The sequence below is a fragment of the Carassius gibelio genome, chromosome A9 (assembly GCF_023724105.1).
Source record: "Carassius gibelio isolate Cgi1373 ecotype wild population from Czech Republic chromosome A9, carGib1.2-hapl.c, whole genome shotgun sequence".
Lineage (NCBI taxonomy): Eukaryota > Metazoa > Chordata > Actinopteri > Cypriniformes > Cyprinidae > Carassius > Carassius gibelio.
This window is the reverse complement of record NC_068379.1, coordinates 2,943,018-2,967,999: the sequence shown is the minus strand read 5'-3', so window position 1 is coordinate 2,967,999 and position 24,982 is coordinate 2,943,018. Positions and strand designations below refer to the sequence as shown.

At 36.4% G+C, this 24,982-nt stretch overlaps 1 protein-coding gene across 1 annotated transcript in view; it reads left to right on the top strand.

Annotated features, from left to right (window-relative positions):
• Window positions 1-24,982, top strand: part of LOC128019430 (UDP-glucuronic acid decarboxylase 1-like) — a 58,747-nt gene that overhangs the window by 8,697 nt on the left and 25,068 nt on the right. Inside the window, exons 2-8 of the mRNA XM_052605415.1 lie at window positions 8,180-8,207; window positions 9,022-9,070; window positions 11,404-11,447; window positions 12,983-13,043; window positions 17,155-17,335; window positions 22,320-22,424; window positions 23,560-23,619. Of these exons, the coding sequence (XP_052461375.1) occupies window positions 8,180-8,207; window positions 9,022-9,070; window positions 11,404-11,447; window positions 12,983-13,043; window positions 17,155-17,335; window positions 22,320-22,424; window positions 23,560-23,619 (528 nt within the window). The remainder of the gene's footprint in view (window positions 1-8,179; window positions 8,208-9,021; window positions 9,071-11,403; window positions 11,448-12,982; window positions 13,044-17,154; window positions 17,336-22,319; window positions 22,425-23,559; window positions 23,620-24,982) is intronic.

Here is a 24,982-nt window from a genome sequence, read left to right as displayed (position 1 = left end):
CCCTAAAGAGGTACCTGGACTCAACAGAAATGTTCACTTAGAGAGTGACCTTGACAAACTAGTCTACCATTACCTCCTACCTCCCGCAAAACATCAGGTATAATAGGTATGACAATATAGTACCTGTATATCGTGCATCCCTGTATCTCTTTATGGGATGACCAGATAGGCTATATGGCAATATCCCAATTATTTATTCATGATCATGATTTTTTTTTCAGCCAAACTGCATTGCATTGCCAAAGGCATTGTTAGCTAACTATGATCATAAGTTCCATTGTCTTGCAACCATAGTTGCTTTTCTTCTTCTTCTTTTCTTTTTTCAGTTCTTACTCGCATATTTGATGTGTATTGGCAGGTCTCAGATGTTTGTATTTCCAGTATGTGGCCTTGTGCATGTTTTAGAGAGAAATAGGTTTTATTTGTATTTAATTTATTAAAGAGTAAAGGTCTTTTCTTTAAATTATTAATGTTCATAATAATGATTTATATATGAATGTTGAGCCTCACCTACCCAAGTCAATCTTTTCTACATATATGTGCTTTGATCAGTAAGTCGATTGATTGAAGAGATACTCGATAGAGACAGCGGGCCTCAATTATCAATCTAGCGTAGAAATGAGCACAGATCTGAGCGCACAAATCAACTTATGACACATGTTCATATGTAATTCATGAAACATTCGTATGCTGCCAATCCCATCGTATGAATGATTGTACATTGATAAAAGTTTTGGCTGAGAAATGAGAAATGACAGAGAAAAAAAAATTACAAAAAAAGGTAATCTCATGATAGAAAAATTTATCTTACCCGAAAAACACCTGTTAACCTTGTAGTTGCAAACATTGCATTAATTTATATATATCAAATACCAGTTAATATAACAAAACATTTACAGACAATATAAACAATAGCATATTTAGTTTCCTTCACTCCACAAGAAATCCTTAAATTTAGTGGTATTTAGAACTGAACAAGAATGAAAAAAGAAGCTATAAAATTATATTTTAATCTAAACACACAACCAACTGTGAGAAAATTGGACTAACCCTAACCCTATAAAACCCTGGGGTCAAGGCATCAAGAGCCACCACACACAGAACACAACCTTCTGACCTTCTGAAGTCTAAAGTAATGAATTTAGGTAAATGGGTGCAGAGCCAATGGTGGTTTTGTAAATAAACATCAATGCCTTGAATTTTATGTGAGAAGTAGTGTTGTCAAAAGACCCCGGTACTTCGTTACTGAGACGGTACTAAAAAAATAAAGATGTCACGGTGCCAGGTTTCTTCAGGTACCGGTGGTACCGAGTACCCGGTCAACCTGGTTCTTGACGCATACATCGCTATGATTTACGCGAAGCAGAAAATGCGGACGAAATCTCAAAATCCAGTCATTAAAATATCAGTCACGGAATTTGTCAAAGTTAGCATAAATTAATCAAATCAAATCTCCATATGGGCCAGTATCTGTAAATGTTACGCTGCAAAAGTTGGTTAAAATATGAATTCTGCATGTTCTGCGTGTCTCTGTGTGAATGAATGAATGGCATAGACGTGCGGGTTTGTTTACTATATAGACCGAAGTGCGTGACGCTTGCAGTAATTTCAGCATCTGCAATCTCAGTGAGGACATAAATATATAAACAACATCACCAGAATTGTTCTGAGTCTCTTCACAAGCATTTTATCATTTCATTTGAGAAAAACCAGTGGTATTAAAGGTATAAAGGTATTCACGGTAACATCAAAATAAAAGTTAGTTTTTACATAAAGGCATTGTGCTAGAAATATTACCATTATTTATTAGAATGTATGTGATACTGCTACTACTGTTGAAAACATTTATAAAACTTTTTTAAAGAAATAAATCACACAATATTTCTTTCATGTTTTCATTTTAATAGCAAATCCCCAAATTAAATTTGGGTGAAACTTATTTACTGTTTTTCACAATTATTTTACTTGTAGAACAACTTTAAACACAATTGTAAATAAGTAAAAAGAATGGCACTGGTTTTATTTTTATTGATAAAAAGTGTGGTTTTTTTTTTATTTGCATATTTTTGAGTTTTGCTTTTGTACCGAAATTGGTACCGAGAACCGTGGATTTTCACTGGTATCGGTACAGAATACAGAAATGTTGGTACCGTGACAACACTAGCGAGCAGCTATTGGTAGCCAGTGCAAATTGATAAACAGAGGTGTGACATGCATTCTTTTAGGCTCATTATAAATATCTTTGTGTCTTTTTTGATGATTCACTAACATGGCATATACATGTGGATAATCTCTGTAAGATACAACAAAGATTGCATTTTTTACGTCGTCTGAGAGTTCATGGGGTTGATCAAAAAGTTATGGTAATCTTTTACCAGGCAGTAATTGAGAGTTTAATCAGATATTGTATCACAGTATGTTTTGGGAATCTATCTGTGCAATCGAGATCAAAGCTGATACGAATTATACAAACTGCTTGGAAAATTATAGGAGTCAATGAATGGACACCATTGCAAACTATGTACGAACATGCCACTGTAAGACACGCTGAGAGGATTGTCTTTGATTTTTCCCATGTTTTGAATACAGAGTATGGGTTGTTGCCTTCTGGCAGGAGGTTCAGAGTTCCTCACTGCAGATTAAAGAGATTTAAAAACTCTTTTATCCCGTGTCCGTGAAGTTGTTAAATAGAGGAAGTATGGAGCTGTAAGTTTATGTATCCAATATTGTGTGTATTTTCTGAATTGTATTTTTCTAATGTGTTGCAGCATGGGTGATGGCCCAAGACAAATTTCACTACTGGGGACAATAAAAGTTTACCTTACCTTACCTTACCGTATTAAAAATTCATCTTGCTGCCGCATTCTGGATGAATTGTAAAGGTTTGATAGAACTGGCTGGAAGACCTTCCAAGAGAATATTGCAATAGTCCAGCCTGGACAGAACAAGAGCTTTAACAGGGAGTTGTGCAGCATGTTCAGAAAGTAAGGGCCTGATCTTCTTGATGTTGATTAAAGCAAATCTGCGTGACCAAATAGTTTTAGCAATGTGGTGTGAGAAAGTCAGCTGGTTATCAATTTTAACTCCAAGATTTATGGCTGTTTTTGAAAGAGTTATGGTGTTAAGGAGTTATGTGCCTAACTGGATGGTAAAATTGTGATCAAACGATGGGTTTGCTAAAAACACACGCATTTCTGTCTCGGCAAAGTTGAGTTGAAGGTGATGGTCCTTCATCCAGTTAGAAATATCTGTTATACAAACTGAGATATGAGTAGCTATCATCGGATCATCAGAATGAAATGAGAGGTAGAGTTGAGTGTCATCAGCATAACAGTGGTATGAAATGCCATGTTTCTGAATGACAGAACCTAATGATGCAATGTAGACAGAGAAGAGAATTGGTCCGAAAACTGAGCCCTGAGGCACCCCAGAAGTCAGATTTTGTGACTTGGACACATCACCTTTGGGGAAGTCGTGGCCTAATGGTTAGAGGGTTGGACTCCCAATCGAAGGGTTGTGAGTTCTAGTCTCGGGCCGGACGGATACCACCTTCAATACCAAGACTTAGGTGCCCTTGAGCAAGGCATCGGACCCCCAACTGCTCCCCGGGCGCCGCAGCTTAAATTGCTGCCCACTGCTCCGGGTGTGTGCTCACAATTTGTGTGTGTGTCTTCCTGAGATGATTGTACATTGATAAAAGTTTTGGCTAAGAAATGAGAAATGACAGAGAAAAAAAATTACAAAAAAAGGTAATCTCATGATAGAAAAATTTATCTTACCTGAAAAACACCTGTTAACCTTGTAGTTGCAAACAGTTGCATTAATTTATATATATCAAATACCAGTTAATATAACAAAACATTTACAGACAATATAAACAATAGCATATTTAGTTTCCTTCACTCCACAAGAAATCCTTAAATTTAGTGGTATTTAGAACTGAACAAGAATGAAAAAAGAAGCTATGAATTATATTTTAAGCTAGATGCACAACCAACTGTGAGAAAATTGATTCAAGAATTTGAGTGAACTTCACAAGGAATGGACTAACCCTAACCCTAACCCTATAACTAACCCTGGGGTCAAGGCATCAAGAGCCACCACACACAGAACCCAACCTTCTGAAGTCTAAAGTAATGAGTTTAGGTAAATGGGTGCAGAGCCAATGGTGGTTTTGTAAATAAACATCAATGCCTTGAATTTTATGTGAGAAGTAGTGTTGTCAAAAGACCCGGTACTTCGGTACCGAGACGGTACTAAAAAAATAAAGATGTCACGGTGCCAGGTTTCTTCAGGTACCGGTGGTACCGAGTACCCGGTCAACCTGGTTCTTGACGCATACATCGCTATGATTTACGCGAAGCAGAAAATGCGGACGAAATCTCAAAATCCAGTCATTAAAATATCAGTCACGGAATTTGTCAAAGTTAGCATAAATTAATCAAATCAAATCTCCATATGGACCAGTATCTGTAAATGTTACGCAGCAAAAGTTGGTTAAAATATGAATCCTGCATGTTCTTCGCGTCTCTGTGTGAATGAATGAATGGTAGAGACGTGCGGGTTTGTTTACTATATAGACTGAAGCGCGTGACGCTTGCAGTAATTTCAGCATCTGTCGTCTCAGTGAGGACATAAATATATAAACAACATCACCAGAATTGTTCTGAGTCTCTTCACAAGCATTTTATCATTTCATTTGAGGAAAACCAGTGGTATTAAAGGTATAAAGGTATTCACGGTAACATCAAAATAAAAGTTAGTTTTTACATAAAGGCATTGTGCTAGAAATATTACCATTATTTATTAGAATGTATGTGATACTGCTACTACTGTTGAAAACATTTATCAAACTTTTTTAAAGAAATAAATCACACAATATTTCTTTCATGTTTTCATTTTAATAGCAAATCCCCTTTATCTCAAATTAAATTTGGGTGAAACTTATTTACTGTTTTTCACAATTATTTTACTTGTAGAACAACTTTAAACACAATTGTAAATAAGTAAAAAGAATGGCACTGGTTTTATTTTTATTGATAAAAAGTGTGTTTTTTTTTTTATTTGCATATTTTTGAGTTTTGCTTTTGTACCGAAATTGGTAAGGAAGTATGGAGCTGAAAGTTTATGTATCCAATATTCTGTGTATTTTCTGAATTGTATTTTTCTAATGTGTTGCAGCATGGGTGATGGCCCAAGACAAATTTCACTACTGGGGACAATAAAAGTTTACCTTACCTTACCTTACCTTACCTTATTAAAAATTCATCTTGCTGCCGCATTCTGGATGAATTGTAAAGGTTTGATAGAACTGGCTGGAAGACCTTCCAAGAGAATATTGCAATAGTCCAGCCTGGACAGAACAAGAGCTTTAACAGGGAGTTGTGCAGCATGTTCAGAAAGTAAGGGCCTGATCTTCTTGATGTTGATTAAAGCAAATCTGTGTGACCAGATAGTTTTAGCAATGTGGTGTGAGAAAGTCAGCTGATTATCAATTTTAACTCAAAGATTTATGGCTGTTTTTGAAAGAGTTATGGTGTTAAGGAGTTATGTGCCTAACTGGATGGTAAAATTGTGATCAAACGAAGGGTTTGCTAAAAACACGCGCATTTCTGTCTCGGCAAAGTTGAGTTGAAGGTGATGGTCCTTCATCCAGTTAGAAATGTCTGTTATACAAACTGAGATATGAGTAGCTATCATCGGATCATCAGAATGAAATGAGAGGTAGAGTTGAGTGTCATCAGCATAACAGTGGTATGAAAAGCCATGTTTCTGAATGACAGAACCTAATGATGCAATATAGACAGAGAAGAGAATTGGTCCGAAAACTGAGCCCTGAGGCACCCCAGTAGTCAGATGTTGTGACTTGGACACATCACCTTTGGGGAAGTCGTGGCCTAATGGTTAGAGGGTTGGACTCCCAATCGAAGGTTGTGAGTTCTAGTCTCGGGCCGGATGGATACCACCTTCAATAACAAGACTTACGTGCCCTTGAGCAAGGCATCGGACCCCAACTGCTCCCCGAGCGCCGCACTGCTCCGGGTGTGTGCTCACAGTTTGTGTGTGTGTGTGTTCATTGCTCTGTGTGTGTGCATTTCGGATGGGTTAAATGCAGAGCACGAATTCTGAGTATGGGTCACCATACTTGGCTGAATGTCACTTTCACTTCACTTCATCACCTCTCCAAGATACTTTGAAGGACCTATCTGATAGGTAAGACTCTAATCAATGGAGTGCGGTTCCTGAGATGCCCTTTGCCAATAGGGTTGACAGAGGATCTGGTGGTTAACCATGTCAAAAGCGGCGGACAGATCAAGCAAGATAAGTATTGATGATTTGGATTCAGCTCTTGCCAGTATTAGGGCTTCAACAACTGAGAGCAAGGCAGTCTCGGATGAATGTCCACTTCTGAAGCCAGATTGGTTGCTGTCAAGTAGGTTGTTCTGTGTGAGAAAAAAAGTAGTTAACTAATGAACCTTATTGTAAAGTGTTACCATTTAACTTGTATTCTGTTACTTAAAGCAATCTGGACTTAAAGTACTGTAGTATCAGCAAAATCACAGTCCAGAATCCAAAAAGTGGCTGCGTTTACATGCAAACTTAATTACGATTGAATTAATTACGATTGATGAATCTGATTGTTGGGTTGATGTGCGCGTTTATATGTCATAAGCTTCAAATCGGAATAGATTTTTTTTACATGCACACACTGCTCAAATAATCAAAGTGACATATAAAATATAGTGGTCACTGTTTGTGAGAAAAAAAGCCCCTCCCCGCACCCAAATGGGTTGCCTGTGGATGAGTATCCAAAACAAGGTTGTCCTGCTCCACTTCACAGTTGCCGAGCAGAGGGGGGTTTTATAATGACGGGACACGCATTTATACAACACTTTATTCAAAAGGAAGAGCCGCTCCTTCCGTGCGTCATATATCATTACATTATTTCTACATCCTCCTTGCACATGCGCAGTCCTTTCAGTTTCGTGGTTCAATCTGATCGAGTGTTTACATGCACATATTGGAAGAGGAATAAACTACCCCCTTCATTTGAATCGAGCTCAATCGGATTGATTAAGGTGTTTATATGAATGTTTTTCAATCCGATTAAGCCGTCAATCTGATTACAAACTGATTATCTTGGTGCATGTAAACTTAGCCAGTGACTGCTTTCAGTTACATTTTACTGGCATTTTAAATGTCTAAACATTGTTAAAGGGTCATGAAACTCTAAACTTAGCAACTGGTAAATTAAATTGTAGAAGAAAACTAAATAATTTTAACCTTTTTTGTGCCTTTTTTTTTTCGTCTTCAGCATTTAAAATCTTCATCATGTCAGATTAGAGTACATCACTAAATTGTCAGTGTCTCATAATTATTAATGAGATGGCGATCCTTGGGAGAAGATGCTTCTCTTAATTATTCCCACCAGTATGTGTAGTCTTCCTATGACAGATGCTTCAAACTGTGAGAGCATGTGAAGTAATTGAGACTTGTCCATGTTTTTCACTTTAGAAAGAGTTTCTGCATGGCGTTTTTAGAGTTTATTTTTAAAATAACCGATCAAACTGCTTATATTAACACAGCAAAAATAACACTCAAGAAATGAAAATGCACATTCATATATATTATCACTGCAGGGTACATATGCAAACTGCTAAGCATATTTTTGTGCATTTAAATTATAACTATCATAAGATATATGTGTATTTGTGTAATGTTCTGTGAGCTTATATTTATATTAATGTTCTGTGAGCTTCATTGTTTTCATATTTGTTCATTTTGATGCATTTAATGTTCAATCGCAGCATGTATTTGTGGGGATTTTGATGCTTTTAACTCCATGAGAGAAAAATTTAACTAAACGGCTCAGAAGCCGTTGTTGTGTTTTCTGTTTTCCCATCTTCCTTCTCCATTCTGCAGCTTAATACTGTTTTTTAAATAGCAATTTTCTAATTATTTTCAGAAACAAACATGTTCTCTCTCCTATTCTTTCTGCTATGCATATTGGACATGAACTGTTTCTGAACTGAGAACATATATCTTCCCTTTTCAGCTAAACAGACTTATTAACACCTGCTTCATGGTCCAACAGTTTGACTATGTATTTTTTAATTAATGATGTTGTAATGGTAATTATATTAGGTTTGATTTTGATGTCTTCTCTTTCTTCTTTTAGCTGTCTGGGGAACATTCGCAAATATGAGGTAATTATAATTTATTTTTGTAGAAAAGATGTTTCAAACAATTTTGCAGCTTACTCTACATTAAAATTAAAAATGAATAAAAATAGTAGTTATCTGTGGATATTCTGTTAAGATGGGCTGCTTATCAAAACCTTTTTATAATATTTTAATATAAATAATAGCACTACACAATGATCTTGGCCAAAATATTTCAAGGTAGCAAAATTATAGCAATACCTACAGGAATTTTTTATAAATAAATTATGATATCAATCAAAGGTTTTTTTTTTTTTAAATCACACACACAAAAAAAGAGTGTTATGACAAAGTTTGTTTACATAGGTTTACATATGGTAAAATGTGCAAATATTTAATGCAATGCCCACTTTTCACAGTTAAGTCATTTCCAGATGAATAAAATCAATTTCCTTATTTTTGAAAATCCCATTTCACTCAGATTAATCACATTTACAAGTTCTGGGTGATTATTGGTTGAACTGTTCTGTTCTTTGATTCTGATTGAAGCCCATGTAGCTCAAACCCTGCATGAATGACCACTGCACAATGCATTAACCAGAAAGAGATTAGACCTAATCACTAGGCCGTGCAAACCAAGCTTTGGGATAGATCAGCTGCTGTCATGCGGTACTGTTGACTGTGATCATCTTCATCATGTGTCCAGACTAAACTGAGGAAGAGTATTGTGTGCTTCAGTAAGCTCTGCTGTGCAAGTGTGAATCTTTGTGTACTTGTGTATCTGTGTGGCTGTGTTAAAGCCATCTGTTGTTGTTGGTGTGTGTGTGTGTGTGTGTGTGTGTGTGTGTGTTTTCCCCAGGTCTATACAGGAACACAGAGAAATGAAGACTGAGCAGAGGATAGATGAGGTTTGTTAGCACAAGCTGTTCACATGCCTTTCTAGCTTTGAATTTTTTTTGTTGTTTACTTTTTCAATTTATTTAATTTAGTGTAAAGTCCTGCCTTATTTTCTGGCCAGATTTGAAAAAAGAGGGCAAGTTAATATGAGAGCACAATTAAAGCAAAAGTAAAGAACATAAATACAACTGGATCATTTCCATATTGACCAATGCAATCTCCCAAGAGCAGCTCAACTAAATCAGCTTTTTTTTTTTTTTTTTTTATGATTATAAATTATGGTACAAATACCAGTAAATAGCTAAAAAAAAAAAAAAAAAAAAACCTTGTTCATTTAGTCTCCTCCCATAGATTTTGCATCAGAAAGGGAGAACTCTTCCAAATGCACATGCATAAAGGTCAGTCACAAAAATGAGTGTGTCCAAACATTTTCATAACTACTTTTTTACTGCATGTTTTAGTAAATTCTGACAGTATAGTTTTTAACACCAAAAGAGGGTTTGCGCTGATCCAAGCTTTTAGTAAAGTTGAGCATCTTTGTGTTCTTTGGCTGTAAAACAGTCTCAAGTCATTACCATGTGACACAGGTGAACATATTGCATTGGTATAAATTGTAGGAAAGAAGCAGACCATACCTAGATGCCAGGATGTCAGATGTGGTCCAGTATAAGAAACCACCCAGAACACCCATAGCAACGCTCTGAAAACCACCCAATGTAGATGGCTGTATTTGTACTTCTACCTAATTTGCAACATGTTTGAGAAAGTGTACTTTAAACCACCGTCTTGTTTGAAACTGGTTGAAACCCATTTAATTAAACTCATGCTGGTGTTTGTACACATACATTCACATTAAATATCTGTAGAACTGTGATCTCTGTCTTCTCATTATAGATCCCAAATGTCTGCTTATCACCTTCCAAAAGCTCATTAGAAACCACATTTACACTATCTGCTTGACATTATGGATCAAAGTGTGTCAACACCTACTGAGGCTTATTTGTCAGCATCTGTGATAGCTTTTAGAAACGTTAACATTTATTCCTCTGCCTGACGTTTGATATTTCATTAAAGAGCCACACAGATGGGAAATCATAAATTACCTGTATTACAGTGTATGATGTAGCTGTCCATCAGTGTAAACAATGTGCAAATAATTAAACCAAGAAGTACACGATTTATAAAGTTATTGGCTTCTAAAGAAAGGAGTCGACTCTGAATCGCTGAAACGAGTCGTTATAGATTTCAAATCTTTTGCCCATCTCTATGTACGTCACTAGGAACACTTTGCATAATAATCTCCGCCTACCGTCTTGGGAGAAACTGACCTCTGACCTGCCCCACCCCCCCACACAGACGCTCTGTTTGGTGTGGGAGCATCATGTCAAGGAGACCGTGTGTTTTTAATTGTAAAGGCAAGTTTGTTTGAAGTTTGTGAAGATCATAAGAACCAATGGCTACAATTCATTTTTACCACAATACCAGAGCAGTACAACAAATCCTGCTGTCTGCAGCCTGTCTGCGCTGATCGTCATGTACAAACACATCATTAAAATGAAGTGTAACTCCGTGAATACTCAACGAAGAGACGTGAGAGAGATACCCGCAATATTTCCGGAACATTGCCGGGTCGCCTGTGTGAAAGCAAACACGTCCCGGTATTGATTATCGAATTGAACTCGGGTCGGGGACCTTGTAACATTGCCGGGTTCGACCCGGGACGAGCGCTGTGTGAACAAAAGCCAGATCTAATGCTGTATCAAAGTGATGACGCGCGTTATCGTGCGACTCTTTTACCGGCTGTTTTGAAGGAAGATCAACGTTCGTGACGAAAACATATGTGCAAACTGTAATGAAGCAGAGATCAGTTAGTTCCTCACTTTCCGCGCTGACGCAGAGATCGTTTGCTTGCTTCAGTGAAAGTATAACGTGCCAAGCGTTGTCGACTCGTACATTACACGTCACGCGCTGATGTCACGTGTCGTTACAGGATCTTCAAGGGTTGTGTGTGAAAGCACGCACATATACCGGGTCATCACTGGCAGTGTGAAAGTGCAAAATCTAGCGACCCGGGAACAATTGCAGGAACACTTTAACCGTGTATTTGCTGGAATGGCAGTGTGAAAGGGGCTTTAGAGATTTCTGCCATTGTCTCTGTTAAGCTTTCTTTAGGAGTCTCTATCTGTCCCAGTCTCACCTTGCTAATGGGTATATTCCACCTCTTTATAAATTTATTTGTGACTGCTTATTTCCTGTTCTCTTTGTTTGTTTCTTTGTCTCATGTTTATTTTCTTTGCCCATCCTGTCCTGTCCTTGCCGTCATATCTAACTCTGTTGATTACAGGCAGTGGCACCTCTCAGGGAGAAGATACGGGAACTTGAGCTTAGGTATGTGTTTATTTTACACCCACAAATGTCTACACTATCCTAGCTTCATGTCTGACTGTGCTTCATATCATACCATGGTCTTTAACAGATTAAAAAATATATTTTTGAATGAGGCCAAACTTGACAAATACTTTTTGCAGTAGTGAGGAAAAAGCCCCGGTATGAAAGTAATCATATGGATAGGATATTTCTCAACCTGAAATTACACAGAGAGTTTGCTTCGTCAAGTGGCATGTGTCTTAAAACAGACATCCTTGAGAAGCTTAAGCAGGGGTGAATGGATGGAAAGACGAGCTGAAGCATGATGTGCTCCACAATCTTTCCTCCATTATTTGTTTGCTTTTATTTTTAATTTTTTTAATGAGATGTGAAATCTCTGAAGAATGTGGCCGTTCACTTTACCACATCTCAGCCAGACCTGTAAAGAGATTACATGATGCTGCTTTATTTGGCCGGACTAATCATCTCAGTTTAAATGATCTGTGTTATAAAATTTATAAAACGGGCTCAAATCTCATGGCTGCAGTATGCAGTATATTTTCTACTAAAACTAAATCAGTTTTGCCAAAATGACAACGTCAACAACAAAATATGTGGTCACTTTTTAATTTATCATCAGCATTATCAGCATGGCTGTGCTCCTAAAATAATAGTTTTTTTACTTACTGCTTCTGTGGGAAAACACATGTGAGAGGAAGGATTAAGGATTGTCCCGTTTTGCAGTGACAACTTGATTGCCCTTTTTTTTTTTTTTTTGCCTTCCATGTTTATGCTGTTCATTCTGGCACTGCTCAAAAAAATGGTCAATTCACTGCTTCCCTAAAGTAGTGCTTTGGGGTTAATTCCTGATGACTTGAGCTAGAGGGTGTACTTTTGGATAGGACTTGGGTAGTTTCTCTTCACTTGAGCTTGATCTAACATAACATATAGCACTAAAACATATAATGCATCTCTACATGCAGGACACAAATCACACAATTAAAGAAATCAGCTGCAAAGGCTGAAGACATGAAGTCAGGTTTACAGAAAATTGGAAATGAAAACTTATGCTAATAAATGGAGCTCTTCGGAAGGGCAGTGGTACAGATTTTTGTGAGGGATGAATTGATGTAATTTTGTTCTTAAAGGGATAGTTCACCCAAAAATGAAAATTTATGTTTATCTGCTTACCCCCAGGGCATCCAAAATGTAGGTGACTTAGTTTCTTTAGTAGAACACAAATAATGTTTTTGGTGCAGTCTCTCAGTTGTACAATGGATGGCAATGGTAACAGAATCTATGAGAGTAAAACATGCACACACAAATCCAAATTAAACCGTGCGGCTCATGACGATACATCGATACGTACATTGAACGATAGGACTGTGCAAGAAACTGAACAGTATTAAATTATATATATTATTATATATTATATTTTTTTCCATCAGCATTGATTTCCTTGCACTCATGTGTCTATACTGTGTAGTGTGCTGTTGAGGTATAGAAGATAATTTAGTCTTGAATCATGCTTATTTATTTTATTTTTTATTTTACAGTTTTACCCAGAAGTATCCACCTGTGAAATTCTTATCTGAGAAGGACCGAAAGAGGATTTTGGTGAGAACTTCTTTTCAATCTTCTTTAGTGTTTAGAAACTACTGCTTCAATAATACATGTACATCTGTCTGTCAAATATAAATGGAATCCCGCGCTCCTTACTAAATTATAGTTGATCTTCATAGTTTATCGCCATTTGTTTGTTCATTTTCCACTCTTTAGCAGATCAGTGGCATTTTTTCCCAACTGAAATGTTATTGAATAAAATCTACTGTTTTTATATGATTACCATGTCAGATTAAAGCACAAGTAATTTGGCTATGCGTAACAATGAAATAACTATAGTAGGTAGTAGGAAGTTTTTCGGTAGGCAGCATTGAACCCAGAAAATTGAGACTGAATTGTAGATAGAAGCATTGAGGAAACCAGAAACAGCAGGGAGTAGAAAGACTGCTCTATTACTCTGATTACTCACTGTGCTTATTAAACCGCATGTTGTGATTCAGTCCTGTGTGACCGCTGCTTACTTAAAATGTATCTCAAATTAAGTGAACAAAATGTCATTTATGACTATATACAGTTGAAACAAGATATTTACATACACTTCAGAAAAAAAAACAAAAAAATTTTTTTTCTTTACTGTCATAATTAAATCAGAGTAAACTTTTTCTGTTTAAGATCAATAAATATTACCATATTTTTCGCATTTGTTAAATGTCAGAATTGATCAAGGGAGAATTTGCATCTATCAAAGTCAGAAGTATACATACACTAAGTTTATTGTGTCTTTAAACAAAAATAAAACTCCTGATGATTGCATTCTGAACTTAAGAAGCTTCTGATAGGTTAAATTATTCTATTTGAGTTAATTGGTGGCACATTTGTGGATGCATTACTAAAACACAGAGCCTCTTTCTTTGACATCATGGGAAATTAACCAAGACATCAGGAAAAAAATTGTGGACCTCCACAAGTGTGGCTCATTCTTAGGTGCAATTTCCAGATGCCTGAAGGTCCCACATTCATCCGTTCAGACAATAATATGCTAGAATTAAAAACATGGGAATGTATAACCATCATACTGCTCAGAAAGAAGACGGATTCTGAGTCCCAGAGAAGAACAAAAAAAAAAAATGTAACTATTCAGCCACAATGATAAACTTTCTATTTGGATGAAAAAGGGCGAAGCTTTGAAGTCTCCGAACACCATCCCAACTGTGAAGTATGGGGATGGTAGTATAATGTTGTAGGGCTGCTTTGCTGCAAAAGGGACTGGTGCACTTCACAAAACAGATGGCATCATGAGAAAAGAAAAGTATGTGGATATATCGAAGCAAAATCTGGAGACATCAGCCAGGAAGTTAAAACTTCCAAATGGACAATGACCCCAAGCATATCTCCAAATTAGTTGCAAAGTGGCTTAAGGACAACAAAGTCAAGGTACTGGAGTGGCAATCACAAGTGGCCCTGATCTCAACCCTGTATTAAATTTGTGGGCGGCACTGAAAAGGCGAGTGCAAGCAAGAAGGCTGTCAAGATGTCAATTTTGTCAAGAGGAGTGGGCCAATATTCCAGCAAACTACTGTAGAAAGCTAGTGGAAGCCAAAACGTTTGGCCCAAGTGAAACAGTTTTGGGGAAATTCTACCAAATACTAAGGAAATGTATGTACTGTATACTTCTGACTTTGATGAAAGTGATAAAACAAATACATAAAAATGTATTTGAGCGATTCTGACATTTAACAAATGCAAAAAAAAAAAAAAAAGTAGGGATGCACCGGTTGACCGGCCATAAATCGGAACCGGCCGGTTTTTGCTTAAAATACGGGATTTTTGCTTAAAATACGCTGTTTCCGGCCGATTGTTCCGGAAGTGCGCTCGCGTGCACAGACTACATTGTAATCGTTCGCTATGTCATTTGTGTGGAAGTATTTCGAAATCTGTGCGCAGGACACAGGCAGCCGATCAGTACTGGAAATTCAGAGCTTCATGTCTGAGGCACAGATAACAGGAAGCGATCAGCCATTGGTGTACTGGCGCACAAATAAGAGCCTTTCCTGTGCACTGAAGCTGCGCAAGCGTATAGAGCTTGGGAAACTATGTCACTGTGCATTGCATTCTGGGTAGTCGCGGCCATTTTTGAGGACACGCTTATCAGTAAAAGTGAAAGTGAAAGTGACATGACATACAGATCAAGTGTAAGATTACATATAAAGAAAAACTCAACAAGGAAGCAAAGATGTGGTATTTAGAAAAAAATCAAGACAATCAATGAACTCAATCTGCACGAACACAAAGAGTGGTCGGATGATCTTAAAGAGCTGCCGCTCGTAACCTTCCCCAATGTGTTTTCTTACCTTGTTTGTAGTGTCAGAGCGTACACCTCTGATCAGTTTAAAAATGATAAATCTCTCGAGTCTCACCTGCAATTTACAAATGGATGGGTGCAGAACCTACACATTTTCCACGTCAACGAGCGAGTTACACGGCTCCTTTACTTTTTAATATGCGTTATTGTAAACTGTACAAATTAACCTCATTGTGTTATGATGCACAAATAAAGAGATACAGAATTGATAAATTTTGCCGTTTATTACTGTAACAGGTGGTATGCAATATGCATAACACTGATAATGGAGATGTGGTTCATGCATAGGTAACATTTAATGTAAGTCTGTCAAATCGATTAATCACATCCAAAAAAAAGTTGTTTATATAACGTACATTTCTGTATATTTATATATATATATATATAAATGCACATACATACGTGTGTATATATCAGACCAAAGGAACATTCCTTCTTTTCCTTCTTACTGCTGCTAACCAAGCTATGTGACGACTCTTTGTTAACTCGGAGACCTGAGATCAAGGTGCGGTTTTCCAGCGGGAAAGCTGAAAAATCGCACTCCATTCAAATTATTTTTCCATGCCGGTCATGAGTACGAGTATGGCAGTTAATTACATAACAAGGTTTTACCATTGTAACTTATTTTTTTAGCTGTAGAGAGCAAACAAAACAGTCTATTATCAATCCAATACAATACATACAGCAGCGTCCGTGTCCTAAAGTCCCAGAATGCATTGCGTTGCTGACGTCATGTTCCCAGACTCTATACTGTACCGGTCCGCGCCCTGAACACGGGTAGACCATGAAGAGATGTTCAGCTCAACTTCTCACGTGTTGGATGAGAAACGAAACGGACTAAACTGTGAAAAAACTGAAATGTTTTTTTATTTTTCATTATTAGAACTTAGTCAGTTCTGCATTAGGATGATTATTTTATTTTTAACCTTAAAATTACATAGACTTGATTTAATTTAAAATTCACCTGCTGTAGCACACTGACAAAAAGTGTTTCATTCATCCAATTAAAACATTTTAGGGTAATGATTTACATCTATTTTTTTAGTTGAGACAATAATTTATTTATTTTTAATTGGCTCAAGTAAAAAAATATAGATGTGAATCATTACCCTAATTTTTTTTTTTAATTTATTGGATGAATGAAACACTTTGCATCTTTGTTTTATTCGCACAAACATTATTTGATTTTAACATTTTGGAACATTTATTTATATAGCATACTTTTATTTAGTCTCACTGGTAAAGACCTTTTTTTAATTTAAAACCAAATTTAAAAACTAAAATACTGAATGCTGATTAAGAAACATCTTATTGAATGTGTGTTGATTGTGTGAACAACTATGCAGCTGTTGCCTTTAATTTCACATGGTTACAGTTAATCTTTTAATTTAAGGCCAGTTCAATGTAGTTTCAACCCAAATTGAAAACAAAAGCTAAATGCTGATGTCTGTACCATCTATGTTTGTATTGAATGTAGGCTACTTACTGTGCAATTACTGCTGTTAATTTCCAATGGTTACAGTTATTGTTTTCAATAGCCAAAAGCAAGTTTGGCCTATTAAATACCAAATATCTTGCTTATGCACACTTTCCTTCTTTCTTGTTTGTTGTTTAAAGAAAAAGAAAAAATCAGAATTCGGTATCGGAATCGGCCATGAAAAATCATGATCGGTGCATCCCTAAAAAAAAGTTTACTCTGATTTAATGTATGACAGTAAAGTTTTTTTCTATAGTGTATGTAAATATCTGGTTTCAACTGTATATTTCAGAAATGTTGACGTGAAATTATATACACTCTGATAGATCACGGGTGGGGCAGGATTCGTGGGTTCGCACCTCACTGATAAGCTGATGATGGATGGTCATGAAGTGACAGTGGTGGATAATTTCTTCACTGGACGCAAGCGCAATGTTGAGCACTGGATCGGCCATGAGAACTTTGAACTGATCAACCATGATGTGGTGGAGCCTCTTTATATTGAAGGTGCGTGTATTCACATGATTGCTCACTTGGCAAAACGTTATTTAATTTTAGACACACATTTATAGCAATGTTTTGGAGAAACACATAAGTGTTACAGCATCCTTGTGTTAGATTGTGCTAACATCCTGTTGACTACGCCAAAAATGTTAAATCAAATCTTTGTTCCAAGAATATTTGATCCAGTCTCTTTTCTAGATCCCATCAGAAGGTATCTGTTTTGTCTGGGATCCGGAGCTAGCCAGCAGAGTTTTGTCTGATACCTAAAACCAGTATGCTAAACTCTCTTTTGTCTGACACCCAAAACTGTATTGACTTTCTTCTGTCGTATTAAATTATCTGGGCCATATTTTAAAGATCTTAGCACGTGGTCTTAAGTGCACGGTGCAAGTGTGCTAAGGGTGTGTCCAAATCCATTTTTGCTAGTTTAACAACAGGAAAAACGGTCTGCACGCTGATCCTAAAGTGTTGTACCTTCATTGTTAAATGAAATAAGTTGACTTTACTTAGAAAAAGTTAGGAAACCGATTGCCTTAAAATTTGTTGTGTGTTAATTTTAAGTTTGCATAACTTAAAACAGTTTGCACAGAAGACTTGTTAATAAAGTATACTTAAGTACTGTTCACTTAAAATAATTAGTTGTGTTAACTTCTTATTAGTGTTTACATTACTTGAAAAATATTAGGAAACCAATTGTCTTAAAATTATCAAGTACGCTAAACTAAAAACATTAAGTAAAGACAAAAAGCAACAACCAAACTGTTGTAAAACATGTTTTTTTATCATCAAGTAGTACAGGGTACCAAACAATGTCATTCAAGCACCACAAAATTCTAAATACTGTTTTTGTGTGTTTTTTTTTTAACATAGGATTAATGCTTTTTGAAGTGCAAAAAGCACCAAAAATGTGCAGTTCAAGTGCAACTATATAAAAGAAACTCTATCAAGAAAAAAAAAAAAGTTTCACAATATTACAATGTTCTAAATGTATAAAAACATTTTTGACCGAGGTTCAACAATGTATAACTTCAATTAAAATAATTGTAAAAATGTTTGTGAAAACACAAGCTTGAAGGGATGTTTCACCCAAAGCTGAAAATTTACTCTCCCTTGTGTCATTCCAAAACCGCAAGATTAGTCTTTGTCTTTCAAACTTTTCTAACTTTTGAGGAAACCTTAGAGACTTCTGTTCCTTCAATGAAAGTCCAGGTAACCAAAATATTTTAATTTAAACATGAGCTGACTCACCTTTCCATGTGCTTCTCCCGTCAGATTTACGTTGCAGATGGACCCCACCTAATTGACCACTCTAAAATGTTAAAAATTACTCATTATTTTAAGCACAGCTTACTTGGACCCATTTAGCTTAATAACTTTCTGTACTAAAACTTTGAGATTGCTTGGTTAAACTTAGTGAATTCCACAAACTTAATGAGTTATGGTGGTGCTTTGGGCTTAATGTGCAGTAAACCAATCAATGTCTCATTTCCCATTCCCTTTAAAGGGCTCATCCAATGCTACATGCACTTTTACAAGTTGTTAGAACTGAAATGTGTGTTGGCAGTGTGTGTATCCTCCCAGTCCTCCCAGTGTTTTTACCAGTCAGACTGGTATCATTATGAGAAGTGTAAAGGCTTTCAAAAAAAGACAAAGAGGAAAATTATTTAGATTCTACTGCCTCTGTGAGCACTGCCTGTTTTGAAAGTCCTGGGTATATAGATGTGAGCACAACAGACAATTATCTTTTCTTGTAAAATGTGATGCCAAGATTGTAAATTTGCAAGTGATAGCGTCCAAACTCTGAAGCCAAGCTTATAACATAGCAAATGAGGTACTCCTGTACAATTTTCAGTTCAGAAATAATACTCAAAAAGAACAGGTTGATGTTAATCTTACATTTTTTACCATATAACTATAAACTTTGATGACTGAAAACCCATTCATCAGCATGCATTGATTAATCCCATGTTGTAGCAAAAAAATAAAACATAAACCAAAAAGCAAATCATGTGCTGTTGCGACCAACTGAAAAAGTTATTTAGACAGACATTGGAAAACAAGACAAAACAGGACTTTTGCAGTATGATCAGAAGGTACATTAAAAGTAATTTCCATGTTCTAGTAGTAGTAAAATGAATTAAATCTAATGGAGATATGTTGAAAGTGTAGCTAACACAAATTGTGTGCTTCTTACGTGCAGAAACCCTGGTGATACCATTTGCGACAAATCATTTGCAACCCAATGTGAGCCAAAATCATCACTTAAACCAAAGACTTAAACTACTTCAGTCTGAGTGCATTTAATTTATTTAATACACAAGTTTCACAATTTGAGTTGAATTACTGAAATAAATGAACTTTGCCCACAACATTCTAATTTATTGAAATGCACCTGTAAACCCCAATAAACCTCAACTTTTTTTTAAGTCCCCAGAGATAAGAGGTTTGATGAATTTATTGGGATGGTTTTCAGCAAGAACTGCCGTTCAATCTAATTAATCCAAAGCCTGTAATTTTCTTCTTAATGAAAAGAAGTTCTCAAATATTTTCTTAACATGTTAAAGGGTTAGTTCATCCATAAATGAAAATTATATCATTAATAACTCACCCTCATGTTGTTCCAAACCCGTAAGACCTCAGTTTATCTACGCAACACAGTTTGAGATATTTTAGATTTAGTCCTAGAGGTTTCTGTCCCTCCATTGAAAATGTTTGTATGGTATACTGTCCATGTCCAGAAAGATAATAAAAACATCATCAAAGTAGTCCATGTGACATCAGAGGGTCAGTTAGAATTTATTGAAGCATCAAAAATACATTTTGGTCCAAAAACTACGACTTTATTCAGCATTGTCTTCTCTTCTGGGTCTGTTGTCCATCCACGTTCATGACTCCGCATTGACGCTGCTGACATAAATCACTTTAGTAGTTATGGGAAGTTCAGTTCTTTTCTGCGAACCGGTTCTTTCGGACAGTTCAATTCAATAAACCAGTTGAAAAAACCATTTCACCGGTTCTTTTGCGCTTTACGTAATGACGTCATTGGCGATGATTGCCCATCATTCAAGCCTTCGTTTTACCTGGGCTCATAACATTAGCACAGAATCAGTTCAGAATCAATCACCAAAAGAAACGGTTCTGGGTTCAGTGTACTGGTAATCTGAAAACAGATGCAACCGGTTCTTGACTCAAGAACGAGGCAATCTTTCGTTCGTTATCTGGCTCGGCTCGGTGTTCATCTTCAGTTCTCTCTTCACAGCAGTTCAGTCAGTGTTCTGTTTGAGTACATGAATTACTCCGGGATATTGGTTTATTTTTTATTTATTTTTTTAAGTAATTTGTGGATTAATGCTTATTGTAGACGCAAACCGTTTCAAACGATTCAGTTAGATTTGGTGAACTGGTTCAACCGGTTCACTAAGAAGAACCAGTTAAATCGAATGATTCGTCCGCAAACCGGACATCACTACACTGCAGTGTTGTGAACATGCTCACAACAGACCCAGAAGAGAAGACAATGCTGAATAAAGTCGTAATTTTTGTTATTTTTGGACCAAAATATATTTTTGATGCTTCAACAAATTCTAACTGAACCACTGATGTCACATGGACTACTTTGATGATGTTTTTATTACCTTACTTGACATGGACAGTATTCTGTACACACAGTTTCAGTGGAGGGACAGAAACCTCTTGGGCTAAATCTAAAATATCTTAAACTGTGTTGCGAAGATAAACTGAGGTCTTACGGGTTTGGAACAACATGAGGGTGAGTTATTAATGATATAATTTTGATTTTTGGGTGAACTAACCCTTTAAGAGCTGAACTCTTTTATGAGCTTCTTAGAATTTATCTTAAGAAACTTATTATAAAATTTTGTGTATCTAAAAAAACTAAGTTAAATAAATTTAACAACACAAGAGGTTTAAGTTTCATTGTAAAATTAAATTTATTTTACAAGAAAATTGCTCATTATTCATGATTATATTAATGATTATATTAATAGCTTTTCATTTAAAGTTTAAAGGATAAGCTGTGCTTTAGAGCATAATAAAATATGCAAATGCGTTAATTTCATATTCATCAGGAGGGAGGAGGCGGGAACCGGTGGACAATCAAATAAGACTTTAATAATCAAAATAAACACAAAACAGCACGGCAACCCCTCGCGGCCGACTGCCTCGTACAAACAAAACCAAAATCCAGGCCTGGTCCTCTCTTGTCCGTCACTGTCTTCACTCCTGTTTTATATCCTTCCATCTCCTCCGTGGGACTCGAGACCGGTGGGTCGAGCAGGTGTCGCTCATTTCCAATCACTCCACCGGCCTCGCCCCGTCCCGTTCCCACGGCTCTCGGCCCCGCCCCGCTCGTCATATTCATCTTTCTTCGCATCAGACTCGATATGGATAGAGCACTGAAAAATGGTGATGGGAATGGAAGATATTGTTGAACATGACCTTTCTGCTATGTATGTGTGTTCACGTGTGCGCGCAAAAGAATGATGTATTTTCATGCAGTTTACAGCATACAGTAAGCCTTCTATGGCATTGGTCCGGTGGATGAACGCCAGTAGCATTTTGAGTGCACTGGAGTTTCTCTTGGAAGAGGACAACATTTGAGCAACTTTGGTGCCTAATTATAAATTCATGGAATGAATAAGATTGTGCATTAACTGTCTTACGCCATAATACGCCGCAAAACAATAATTTGCATTAACAAGACTGCTCATTTGATTGGGCATATGAATGGGCAGATGGTTACCATGTATTTAGGCTTTTGTTTTGGATTTGCTTCAGGCCTAATTCAGTATCTGTAATCATTGTGCAGTTGGATGATGTTTATATTGGCATAAATACTAATGTGTGTTTTTGATTTTTATCTGTGCAGTCTATCCTTTGGCAGTAGGATTTGTGCTAAATGGAACATGGCTCAATTAATAGTTTCTCCTCTAAAAATGTCTGTTTTTTTGTACCCCTCTTTTCTCAGTTGACCAGATATATCATTTGGCCTCACCTGCATCGCCACCCAACTACATGTATAACCCTATCAAGACACTGAAAACTAATACTATTGGTACTCTCAACATGCTAGGTACGTATCATAGAAACATTTAAATTCTCTGTTCATGTGCTTGGACTTTTTTTTTTAAAGTACGAAACATAAAATTAAGATATTTTTAATGGAACCTGAGAGATTTCCATCCCTTCGTTGAAAGTCTGCTCCCCTAAAACTATGACATATCAGAAAGTTTAGGATACATAATCCACGTGAAATAGAGCTTTTAAATCTAAGTCTTCTGAAGAGACACAATCACTTTATATGAGAAGCGGATTTAATTTGGGCCTCTATCCACATACGAGCATTGATCAGTGCACATACATAGAGCACATTAGATATGGTAACTGTATTGATTGATGCACAAGAACTCAAGGCCTCAAGGGTTCTTGTGAATCAAGCTAACAAATTTGAGAATCCATTAATCAAATCATTTAAAGTGGTTGTGCCTTTTCAGAAGACTTGGATTAAACCAGTTTATCTAAATGTATTACTTCTAGCATGTTCCTATGCGTATTTGTAACTTAAACGTTTTGGTTCAAGACAAGCAGGTTTTAGGGGCCATTGCAAAGTATATTTTTCCTGTCATATTTTCAGTGTCATTAGGTTTAGTATAGAGGATATGTTATTTTCAAACATAATGAGCATTAACCTTTTAGTGCCGCTTCCGAACTGCAACTGCTATGATATGTGCATTGTGCATTTTTTTTTTAATCGTTTTGTAACTGTTTTTAAATGTTTTAATCATTTTAAAAGTTTTAAAATTGCTTGTTTTATTTTTGTTATTATTTTTCTTCATGATTATTTTACTTTCTTTTATGTAAAGCACTTTGAATTACCATTGTGTACGAAATGTGCTGTATAAATAAACTTGCCTTGCCTTCTACACAGATGTGTTTCTGTCAGGGGAAATATAAGCTTAAATTAAATTTCAATGCATCAGTGTGCAGATCATTTTTACATCATGTCCTTTTGTAATAAAGTGACTTTTTTTCTTTGACTGATATCCTGATCGTGATATCTCTGCTTTTTCCTTGCAGAACCTTTTTGATTGATGTCTGACTTGTTTTTTTCTAAAACCCAATGGGGGTCACATAATGATTGATGAGTCAAACTTTATCTGCTTAGATACAATTGAACAACTGATTTGCTCATGTCTCTCTATTCACAGGATTGGCCAAGCGAGTTGGAGCTCGTTTACTCCTTGCCTCAACTTCAGAAGTTTATGGAGGTACGTGTCAAAACGAAATTGTTAAAACAAAAAGTGCCCATGCATGTGCTAAAATGTATCATTAAGAATATGCCCAAGTCAAAAGAACTCTCGCAAAAACTGAGAATAAATTGCTTTGTTACAGTAGAAAGTTGATGGCTACAAGAACATTTTCAAGACAAGACAAGTTCCTAGAGACAGCTATTCATAAGTTTCAAATGTATTGTACCTATATATATATATATATATATATATATATATATATATATATATATATATATATATATATATATATATATATATATATATATATTAGTGGTGGGTATAGATTCATTTTTGTAATCTAGATTAATCTCACTGTAGTCTTGGAATTAATCTAGATTAAAATGGCTCATTTGAATTCTGCCAAAGGCATTCAGAATATGTGTGCTAATGTGTGCCCAATAAAATTATTACTAAAAGTAAGTCTTTTAGAATGGGTTTCTCAAGACAGGTGGTGCATTAGACCAGGGGCTCATCTCATGTTTCCAAAATGCATCACAAAGTGCTTGAGAAAGCTGTAAACTAATTCCACATTGCACAAGGTGCAAACAACCTTACGCTTGTTTCACACATACTCCGTATGCATTGCATATTTTTTTACTCACCCATGTTAACGGATTCCAGCGTTCACGCGATTGTGGTTGCGGCCCGTCCGTGCGTTCCAGGAGCGGTGCGTCTGCAGCAGTGCAGCGATCGTTCACGTACCGAGTAGCGAACTCCAAACGCGTCCTGTGTGAAAGCACAATGAGTATGAGTCCGTGCTGCTTCAGCACCATATGCGAAACACACACGGACTGCATACGCACTGCAGATGGAGTATGTGTGAAACAGGCATGCGTCTTGTCAAGGTTTCCATTGGGAAGTAAAAAAAAAATTAAAAAAAATTCCCTGAAGAAAACCCGGCGGGTTCAGCTGCATCCATGTTATTACGTCACGTTTGATGTTGTAATTTCACAGTAGGCATACACACAGGTTCGAAGACTCGTTCTCGCCCCCTACAGTGCAATTCAGCTAGGCATACATCCGCGCTAAAATATCAAGGTGAAAGTCATCATAGCTATATATATATATATATATATATATTTGAGGCATTGAAGGTCATTGAATAAAAAGCACAAACTCATCAACAGAATAAAATGTTTGATCAGAGCCTCAATTTAGTGCGAAAAAAACCCAGAATTTTTTAGCATGCTCTCAATGGAAAAGTGTATGCGAGATTCAGCGTACAGTGCTTCACTTAGTGGAATTTCACTTGCATTTGCATCCTTTTGTGCAGATAGAAGTTGTAATCTTATTTTATGTTGTGTATCTAATATATCATTAATCACATAAGATATGTCAT